We start from the raw sequence: 11,288 nt of genomic DNA, 5'->3' as shown, positions 1-11,288 counted from the left end.
AGAGAAAAGTGAATTACAAAAAAATTGCACTACCATCAATGAGAAATGAAAAGCATGGTTTTAAAATATTTGAGGCTTGTTTTATTCAAGCCTGGAAAATGCATGTTCCTCACATCAAGACGCTGCTTCCTCATTGGCTTATGAAGAAATATGAGTGTAATTTCCTGTTCTCTCAACAGTCTTGGTTTCTGTTCTCCACGTACACAGATTTATCAGGTTCTTCAATCAACCAAATCATCACCCCCAAGAAGCATGGGTAAGTGGAATATTAAAAATAAAACATTTCAAGTTATAATAATATATATTCAACGATAGGAATGTCAGCAATATTCATTAAGTTTTATCTAGTTTGAGCTGGATAAATGTGCTAACTTAAAGCGTCATGAGAGAAATGAGGAAGACATGTGGTTTCCTCTACTTTGAGCCATGATAAAAGGATGTCAAAACTTAAATTTAGAGCTGGTTAGGTTAAACCATGGATGTACAAAAGGGGGTGTATTCTTATTCCATTTCTTTTCCCAGAAATGTGTTAACAAACTATGTTTTGGGGAAGAAACCTACCATCTAGAGAGATGGTAGAGCTATCTAGCCCATTTCTTCATCTGTACAGTGGTCTAGCTGTAGTCTTTTCAGAAACGATGTGAATTTAGGAAATCACTGATACTTAACACTGAAAATTTGATTAGACAGTCAATGATCATCATAGTTCCTGCACAGAGTGGAATCTTAGTAAGTAACTATTAAGCTATTAAATGAAAGCAAACATTTCTTGTAATGTTACAGGAAAGAATTTCACTTTTAGTTGCTGTTGTCAGTGATTTGTGCTATTTGTAGAGCTAGTTAAGAGTCCAAATCTGTAGACTGTCCCTCGTGCACATTTCTCAGTACTGGCTCTAAAAACAGTTCTGTCAAAATTTGATTAAAGTCACTTTAGAAATACCTGAAAAGATACATGAATCATAGACATTATATATACTGGCAAACAAATTTTACCGGCGTAGTCTGCAGTGTTCAGTATGATGCGCGAAGAGTTCCTGCAGAAATGGTGCTGTTAACCTTCCCAGGCCATTTGGCTAAGATCAAGTGGGAATCCTGAGCCTCCCTGCGCCGAGACCCCCTGGCTTCTCTCCTGAGCTCTGCCTGGCGGGAAGCCAAGCTGGCATCTTTCCAGGAAAACGCAGGGGACAGCACAAAGAGGACCACTGATAAGGCTCAGAACCAATGCCATCAGATAGTATCTAGCAAGAACTTACAGTGTGATAGGTACCTCACTTTATGTATCATCACATTTAATTTTCACAGCACAGTAGAAAGTGGGTATTAACTTACTCATGTGGAAAGTGGAGCATGAGAGAAGTGGAGACACCCGAAAGCTGTTAGAGGCCTTAAACTGTCCTCAGGACCCACGCTCGTAACCATAACCCACTGTTCTGTCTCTGCTACCCAACAGAAAAGAGACACAGTATCTGTTTCATTAAGTCATCTTGTGTGCAGCTGGGGATTACTCAAGGCACGAAATGTTTCAACTGAGAAATGGGTAAATAAAAATAACGTTTTCCATCTTACCTTTTAAAAAAGAGATGTGTGTGTGCACGTGCACACGTGTGTTAACACAGACGTGAGTGCAGGTCCTGGCCTCTGCCCATCACCTCCTCTCCTCCCATGCTTGGTCTTGCTCTCCAAGGAGGTTGTTTTCAGGATTCAGGTGTTCTCCTCCAGATGTGTAAGTTGTGTAGTAGATGTCATGTACCTCCGGCAGAGTCACCCAAAGTAACATAAAGAATCCTTTAGGCACTTCGTGTCTTATACAAGTCTCACTTTGTTTTGTCCAATCAAATACTTTAGAAATTTCTTTCATAAGGATTTTGGGGATAAATTTTTCCAGTGGGATAATCTGGAAAAGACCTAATTTTTGCTATGCTCCTTAAAATGTTTTCTAAACATTTTGGGAATATCAGTCCCTCCTCTGCTTTCTGTTATTGCTATTGACATGGAGTACTCTACAGTAATCCATGTTTTCTTTCTGGCACATTTTTTCTTACCTTTAGTGGTCTACATGTTGGTCACAATGTGTCTAAGTACAGATTTTATTTGTTCGTTTTTAATCCTATTTGGTAGTTTCTAGACTTCATAAATAGGAGGATTTCATGTCCTTCATCAGTTGTAGAAAATTCTTATCCATTATCTTCACAATATTTCCTCTTTCCTATTCTCTCTTTTCAAGCTTCATGGAACTCCAATGACACATATGCTGACCTTTGCGCTTTGTTGTCCAGGTCTCTAGTATTTTCCAAGATCAGACGAGATCGGGCGCGTTCAGGGTGGTATGGCCGTAGACGATCTCTAGTATTTTCATATCTTTAGCACTGCGATAACTTGGGTTTACTTCTATCTTACAATTAATAATCAGCTCTCCAATTAGATCTAATCAAATCTAACCTAAGCAATTGGTTAACACCTATTTTTAAATTTAAATGACTATATTTTATAACACCTGTTACCATTCTTTTATACATTTTTATTTGTTGGAGAGACAAAGAGGAAAACAGAATTCCTATCTGTTGACTTCACTCCCCAAAAGGTCAAGAGGCCCTAGGTTGTGCCAGACAAAAGTCAGGAGTAATGCACTTAGTCTAGCTCTCTCGTGTGGGCGACAGAGACACAGCCATTGGAGTCATACTTGCAGCCCATCAGAGTCTGTATGACAGGGAGCTGGAAGTGGAATTGGAGCAAGACTCAAATCCAGCCACTGCGATATATCTAAGACAGGAATATCCCAAATAGCATCTTAATTTCCGGCCAAACTATTTTTAAGATTTATTTTATTTTTATTGGAAAGTCAGATATACAGAGAGGAGGAGCAACAGAGAGGAAGATCTTCCATCTGCTGATTCACTCCCCAAGCGGCTGCAATGGCCAGAACTAAACTGATCTGAAGTCAGGAGCCTGGAGCATCTTCCAGGTTTATCATGCAGGTGCAGGATCCCAAGGTTTTGGCCATGCTCAACTACTTTCCCAGGCTACAAGCAGAGAGCTGGATGGGAAGAGGGGCTGCCAGGATTAGAACCCGTGCCCATAAGGGATCCTGATGTGCAAGGCAAAGACTTTAGCCAACAAGCTGCTATACCTGGCCCCAGGGCAAACTCTTAAAAAAATATGTATGCCTAGTCATTTGTTATAGTCTTTGCTCTTATATTTTCAATTCGCTTCTTTTACTTCTTTAAATCTACAACCTAAACAGTTATTTTATGTTATGGCTTTTACTGATCTGGTTCTCTCTCATTTCTATTCACTTTAAAATAGAGTGGCTTATTTTCCTTAATGTGTCTGTGTGGACACATGTGAATAAACTTACACTTGTTATAATTCTGTTGATGGAACTGTGATGCTTAGGTTGAAGAAAGCCTTGTTTAAAGAGAATTTGTCTTTACTCCTAGAGGTCTAGGATTTCTTTTCATTCAGTAATCTTTATCTTCAACGTATTTATTTCCCATAACTATTTCAATGATTATTCATACATTATTTTGTTTCACAACACTTTTTTTTTATAAATAAGAAGTAAAATTGTATCATTGCATAAAAAGGCAAATATGCTCCATTTGCAAATGAAATAAGTAGTTCATTTGTCAAAATAATTTACATTATATAAATTTTGGAATCCACTTTTTCAAAATTGTATAAACTTTATTTTTGATAATTTTTACGTATTTGATTGGGGTACGAAGGGTCAAGGGCTAAAGGATAGTGGTTGAAACCATTGTTTTCACATTCTCTTCTTTCTTTCCCGTATCTGGAGGAAACAGAGAGATAAGGGGAAAAGCCATACCCAGCCTCCCAACCATTCCAGGGTCCCCAATGTGGAGCATGCTCCGAGGATCCTGCTCAAGTGTTTTTGATAGTTCTATATTGTTGCCAAGCATTCCACTCTAATCACAATGAAATCTCTCCAGACTCCACTGGCTGACATAGTCCACCATAGAGTCTCTGCTTGCCTGGGTTTTGTTTGCCAACTCTTGTCTGGAGTAGTTGATCGATTTGTTCTGATCTTCATTCTCTGTCATGGTACCAAGTGTCCTCTGCAGGCTCCAGTGTACTGCCATATCCTCCATGTGTTTTTTGAAATGCAGTCCACTGCTATGTTGAAGCCACTGAGGAGGCCCAGCTCTGACACACACTCCACGGTCAGACCATGGAACCTTCAATATCCTCCATGGTTGGAGTTTTGAGTCCAGTGGTTCAGTTGGGGGGATTCCCAAAGAAACTTCATCTGAGGTGATCCCAGATCTGCTTCTTGTGTGTGCATTCCAATACAGGGTCCAGCACATCTGTCACCCAAGTTGGCCTAGGCGCACATTGTTAGTTGCAATTGCTTGGTCAATTCTGTGTCCAGCTCTGTCTTCTCTGAAAACCAATGGGCATTGCAGTCAAGTCCGATCCTGCCCATGGCACACTTGGACCCCATGCAAACCAGTGTGAGTTGTAGCCTACTCGGAGCGACCTGCAATAACCCTCACCGGGCCAGCCTACTGCCCTTGTTCCCGCACTGCCAGTATGTGCAGCGGACTGGAATCCACTTTTTGAGTGCAATGCAGTGAACATGCAAAAAGTTGCACGTATCATAAGTATACAGTTTCATACATTTTTTACAAACTGAGCTCATGGGACCAGCACAAACCACAGAGAAAATTAGTAAGATCTCAGAACCACCCTTAATGCCGTTTCTCGGCATGAGCCAGCACTTCTTCAAAGGTAACCGCCATGCCCACTCCTTCCACAACTGACTCTCTTGTTCTTGTGAGAGAGCATACACCCTTTCCTGCTTTTTAAAAAATTTATTATTAATGTTTATTGGAAAGACAGATTTAGAGAGAGAAGAAGAGACAGCACAATTTTTCATCTGCTGGTTCATTCCCAAAGTGGCCATATTGGTTAGAGCTGAGTAGATCTGAAGCCAGGAGCCAGAAGCCTGAACCCTGGAGCCTCTTTCATGTCTCCCACATAGATGCAGGGTCTCATGGATTTGTGCCATCCTTTACTGCTTTTTCCAGGCCACATGCAGGGAGTTGGAAGGGAAGTGGAATAGTTGGGACACAATCAGCGCCTATATGGGATCCCGATCTTTCTAAGGATTTTAGCCAGTGAACTATAGTGCTGGCTCCACTTTTGTTTTTGTTTGTTTGTTTGTTTTAACTAATTCTGTTTGTGAGCTTCACCCATTTGGTTGCACAGTAATAATTTGTTCACAGCTGCTAATACATACATTTCAATGTGTCAATAAACTGCAATTTACTTATCTACTGATAATGTGGGAACAGCAGTTGGGAGATACAACAAAGAGTATCTCCCAAACATAATGACTCGGCTATGTATTATTTAGCAAACATGCATATGAATTTGCATTAAGCATGTACCTAGATGTAAAATTATTTAATGATTTGGTGAATAAAGTCCCAAACAATTTTCTAGTCAACATCCCATAATGGTTTAGGTGTTTTTTTAAATATTTATTTTATTATTTTTTTTTATTGGAAAAGCAGATTTACATACAGAACAGGAGACAGAGAGAAAGATCTTCCATCCACTGGTTCACTCCCCAAGTAGTGGCAATGGCTGGAGCTGAGCTTATCTGAAGTCAGAAGCCAGGAGCTTTTTCTGAGTCTCCCACATTGGTGTAAGGTCACAAGGATTTGGATCGTCCTCTATTTCAGGCAACAAGGCAAGTGGAGCAGCCAGGTCATGCACCCAAATGGGATCATGGTGGATGGAAGGTGAGGATTTAGCCAGTGAGCCATTGAGCCAGGTCCTAGGGTGTTTGTTTTTTTAGGAAAGATGTATTTATTTTTGAAAGACAGAGTTTCTAGAGCCAGGGAAAGATGGAGAAATCTTCCATCTGCTGGTGCACTCCCAAGTTAGCCACAACAACCTGCAGCACTGTGCTGAGCTGAAGCCGGAAGCTTCATCCAGGCCTCCCGCATAGGGCGCAGGTGCCCAGGTACTTGGGGATATTTCACTACTTCTCCCAGGCCCTAAGTAAGTGACTGGATCAGCATCAGAGCAGCCTGGATATGAACTGCACCCATATGCGATGCCATCACGGCAAGCAAAGGCTATACCCATCATGCCAAAAGACCAGCCCAAATTGTGGTCCAGGTTTTACATCGTCAATAACACTTGATAGTCTTAATAACTTTTTTTCACGTTATTTATTCTTCTAGATATGCAGTGGTGTCTTATTGTGGTTTTACTTCGCACTTCTCTGATAACCAGTGAAGTTGAGCCTGTAAGGTGGCCAGATGTTTGTGCCACCAAATGAGCAGTATAGATTCGTACCCTATTTCCAAGTGTGTTCCTGCCAGCAGACCATGAATACTCAGAAAAGGATGTGTCACTGCAATTCCTCCCAGAAACCAAATTAAAGCAGGAAATTTGCCAGCTTTTCAGTGTTGTCTGAGAGTGTCTGTGGATTATGCTGTGCTTATTACTACTATTCTAGTAGTCTGCTTCCCTCAGGGTAGAGGTTTCTGGATTGCAAACACGGGTGGCATGACCACAGTCCCTTCTTGCATGCTCCCAAGCCTTGTGACTAATTCTTCTAATACAGTGGCCATCAGAGGTTTGTGCCACCAGAGCATCAAATGCTTCCTGTATACCCAGGGCATAGCAGCTCTATAATAATTTTTTTTTTCTTCCATGGAAGTTTCCCTAGTGATTGATTCAAAAGCTTGTTTTTTTCACATTTTATTCATGTGTTAAGTGTCATCAAACTAGATTTCATGAGGTTTTGTTTTAAGGTTGAGATACACCCTAATAGGTATTCTGGCTGCAGTTTGTGCTCCTGGCAAAAGCCTGTGCCTTCTGACAGCAGGCGCTTAGGACTCATCAACCCGTGGAAGGAAGTGGTTTTGATGCTTTGCAGGTTGTCTCCATCACAAAGGTTTCCAGCAGGTAAAAACACCTAAAGCAGCAAGAGCCTCCCGACCACAGACGTGTCGGAAAAAGGGAGGCTCCTCTGTGAGTCTAAGGCATCTTAACTTTAAAGAAAAACTGCCTGAATAAACCATCGGAAAGGTGGGACTTGATGACCACAAGACTGTAGCCAGAACGGAGAGCTAGAATGCTCCCTTGTCTAAAAGTAGAAGAAAGATCAAGTGTGTTAGCTCACAAAGGAAGAAAAAAAAATTAGTAAGAAGATTAAGAGCATAGGAAGCAAATAGAGACACAATTTCCTCATGATAGACTGCATTTTATCAAACTACTGGTTTGGTTTTTTTTTTTTAGTTCTGCAACTAAACTATGTTTCTCATGACAATATTTGCTTGGTTAATAAGGTGACTTTGAAAGTACTTTATCCATAGATAATATATAAAATTTAGAACTATAACCATACAGTTTATCACCTGCAACATTTACTGATCAAAAACAAATGACTGATTTTTCTAACTTCAGCTGCTAATAAGGCTTTTTAACTTCAGCTTTGAATTCTTAAATTTCCACTGAGAAATGTAATTCTCTATAACACTGTTGGATGATTCTTATTTCAGACAGACAAAATATCCTCAGTAAATTAGATTCTCTCGAAAGTATGACTTCAATGAAATTATTTATCTTTTAGACATCTAAACTGCTCTGGTTCATATTTCATTGCAGAAACAAAGGCAATTTTTTTTTGAAAAAAGGCATCTATGAAAATTAAGCATTATGTACTCATCTTCAAACCAATCTCCTGTGAGATTCATGAAGAAAATTAAATTGAGGACAACGCTCCACCAGCGCAAAACAGATCTCTCAGTTGACCTTTGAGAATTCTTGCCCGTGTTGTCTGAACAGGCCCACATACATGGGCTTCTGTCCTTTCACTTCAGCTGACCTTTCCAGCCAACTGCCCCGAGTCTGGATTCCAACTTCTCCGTGAAAACTGATCTACATCTCCCCTTTAAAAAAAAAAGCCATGTTCATTTAACTAGAACTCCCAGAAACAAAGGCAAATTGGAGAAACATTCTTAGTGAAAAGAATTCAGTGTTGGAGACAAGACCTACATTCCTGCTTATCTTCTAAGAACATAATTTCCACCTGAAAAAGGAAAAATGAACACCACCTGCATTGCAGAACAGCATGACCTCGAGCACTATTTGTTCCCAATCGTTTACATCTTCGTGATTGTAGTCAGTGTCCCCGCCAATGTTGGATCTCTTTGTGTGTCCTTTCTTCAAGCAAAGAAAAAGAATGAACTAGGAATTTACCTCTTCAGCTTATCACTCTCAGATTTGCTCTATACCTTAACTCTCCCTCTCTGGATTAATTACACTTGGAATAAAGATGACTGGACTCTCTCTCCCGCCTTGTGCAAAGGCAGTGCTTTCTTTATGTACCTAAACTTCTACAGCAGCACCGCATTCCTCACCTGCATCGCGGTGGATCGGTATTTAGCAGTTGTCTACCCTTTGCGCTTTGCTTTTCTAAGGACAAGAAGATTTGCATTCATGGTCAGTCTGTCTATTTGGGTATTGGAAACCATGTTCAATGCTGTAATTCTGTGGGAAGACGAAACAGCGGTTGAGTATTGCGATGGCAACCAGTTGAATTTCACTTTGTGCTATGACAAATACCCTCTGGAGAAATGGCAAATAGATCTCAACTTGTTTAGGACATGTACAGGCTATGTCATACCCTTGGCCACCATAATTATCTGCAACCAGAAAGTCTATCAGGCCGTGCGACAGAACCAAGCCACGGAAAACAGGGAAAAGAGGGTCATTGTCAAGCTGCTTGTTAGTATCACGTTGACTTTTTTCCTGTGCTTTACCCCCTTTCATGTGATGGTGCTGATCCGCTGCATTTTAGAACGTGATGTGAACCTCAGTAACCAGAACTCTGGGAAGCGGACTTACACGATGTATAGAATCACGGTTGCATTAACAAGCTTAAATTGTGTGGCTGATCCAATTCTGTACTGTTTCGTGACTGAGACAGGGCGATCCGATATGTGGAATCTATTGAAATTCTGTGTGGGGAAGGGGACTAAGTCACAAAAGCAAAGTAAACGCATACTTTCTGTATCTACAAAAGATACTGTAGAATTAGACGTCTTGGAATAGAATACAGGATTTTTTTTTTCTTTTTTTGCTTTAAGGTACATGACATTATTTCATCAAGACGATGTTTTGGAAAGGAAGTCTAACAGGGGAGCAAATTAAGTGATCTGAGTGAATATTTTAATAGAATTTATCCAGTGGGGATATTTTTAGAAGCATGTTGTACGCTCTCACCCTCTTATTAAATGAGAAGTAGAAAATAAAATTTGATATTTTCCTAATGACTCGGAGTTGTGGCTGTTAATGAAATCATTGCGAAATTAGAATTATTAACCTTTGCTGCAATGACTTTTGTGTACAGTTGGGGGGATTTTCTCACTTTATTGGCTTTTAGTCTCTGAGCCATCACTTCTTCCAGTCCTATGGACCTGTCTTCAACAACCTCGACTACTAAATACTGCTGTTAGAGTTCTCACTCATTAGTAACTATCTGTTAAACCCATTCCACATACTAGGTTTCGAGTTGAATAGAAGAGTCACTGTAGGAGTGATCTCATGAAGCTGCAAGAAGTTTGTATCAGTTCTGAAACCTAATCGTTGAGCCTGTAAGATACCCATGTAAAGTAAAAGTAATATTCTCTAGACTTGGACTCTCCCTTAATGTATAGCCGATTATGACATGGTTGAAAATACCGTTAGGACCAGCGTGGTTGCGTAGTAGGTTAAGTCTCCACCCGCAGTGCCAGCATCTCATATAGGCATTGATGAGTTCCAGCTCTCTACTTTTGATCCAGCTTCCTGCTGATGTGCCAGAGAACTCAGAAAATGTTGGCTTAAATCACTTGGCCCCTGCCCCTGTATGGCAGAGGTAGAAGAAGCTCCTGGCTCCTGGCTTCAGATTGGTTAGGTTCTGGTCATTGCTGACACGTGGGGAGTGAGACAACAAATGGAATTCTGTCTCTGTCTCTGTAAAAATCTGTCTTTCAAGTAAAAATAAATAAGTCTTTCTCAAAAAAAGAAAATGCTATATAACAAATTGTTACATAACATCTTATATCCAGAGGCTTATTTTCAATCTTTGCATACTTAGAGAGTCTCTGAAAAATTCACTGTGTAAATCACCCTACCCAGTTCTGGTAGGTACTCAGTAAACATTTTTCTCACCAAAGTATGTTTAAAGATATTTTTATCATCCTTTTCTCCTCCCCTCCCTTCACTTTGCTGTCTGTCCTCTCTACCCTCTCCAAAATGATGACCAGGCGACACACGTCTTGATATCTATTTCGTGTCTACATGTTAGAAAACAGAGGCCTAAGACGAGAGGCTGATTATACATTCCTAGATGCACACTGAAAAAAACAGTGAGTGCCAATTAACTACATTTTCTGTTTGAAGTCAATGAAATGAATATGTGTAATAGAAACAACGTTGCTTTGAGGCCATACCTGCACTCTGCATTTTTCTGGCAGTAATGGTTGATGACGCAACATTTCAATGAAGGAAACTGAAATACTTTGAGCTTCTTGATTATTAGCAACCTGTGAGTTGAATGCCTGTAAAAGACTCAGGGACAGGTTTGCCCACATCTGGAAAATCAGACACTGATTAGATGTCTTGTTCAAAATCTTACCATTGATTGAAAGCAGGACCAATCTTTGAACTCCGAATTCTGGTGTCACCCTAGAGTTGCTTTTTTTTTTTTAAACATTTATTTTTTTATTGGAAAGGTGGATATACAGAGAGGAGAGACAGAAAGGAAGATCTTCCGTCCGATGGCTTATCAGTTACCAAGTTCTACCATTTCTTTCTTCAAATATAATACAGATATATGTACAATGAGCTATTGAGTGTTGCTGATTGGTTTAAGTCCATTCAAGCAAACAGGTAAACATTACCTTATTAACACACCTCTGGAAATATATTCAATCATGTAGATTGTAGCTAAACTGCTTTATTAGAAACCTAATTCAGATTTTTCCCCAATTGATTACATAAAAATATGTAGTAATTACAAATTCATGGCACTCTTCCCTCCATGGCACTTTTAACATGAATGATCTACTTAATGGCTCAGAGCAAAGCATTGATCTAGAGAGCATTTTGATAGTAGTTCCCAAATCAGGTTGCTGCCCAAACCTTCCGTTAAATCAAGGCCCATCACAGGGAAGCCATGTTGGGAAGGTATTCCTAAGATTCAGGGCCCTAAATATGATCAAAATAATCCATATAACAAATTATCCTTTAGTTTTTAAAGG

At 40.0% G+C, this 11,288-nt stretch overlaps 1 protein-coding gene across 2 annotated transcripts; it reads left to right on the top strand.

Moving 5' to 3' along the window:
* The first annotated feature begins 185 nt into the window (after nt 1-185).
* GPR65 (G protein-coupled receptor 65) lies at nt 186-9,314 on the top strand. 2 transcript variants are annotated; one of them, XM_040975204.1, is made up of 2 exons: nt 186-256; nt 7,648-9,314. In XM_040975204.1, exon 2 carries the CDS (start codon nt 8,086-8,088, stop codon nt 9,094-9,096), a length of 1,011 nt encoding a protein of 336 aa, XP_040831138.1. In that variant the 5' UTR covers nt 186-256; nt 7,648-8,085; the 3' UTR covers nt 9,097-9,314. The 2 variants fall into 2 exon arrangements, with proteins under 2 accessions (XP_040831138.1, XP_040831139.1); XM_040975205.1 differs by having other exon boundaries at nt 6,792-9,314.
* Nucleotides 9,315-11,288: the final 1,974 nt, after the last annotated feature.

This window comes from Ochotona curzoniae, unplaced genomic scaffold (assembly GCF_017591425.1).
Source record: "Ochotona curzoniae isolate NIBS_2020 unplaced genomic scaffold, NIBS_Ocur_1.0 contig_2688, whole genome shotgun sequence".
Classification (NCBI taxonomy): Eukaryota; Metazoa; Chordata; class Mammalia; order Lagomorpha; family Ochotonidae; genus Ochotona; species Ochotona curzoniae.
Note: the sequence above shows the minus strand (reverse complement) of the source record. Positions and strands in the feature narration are given on the sequence as shown.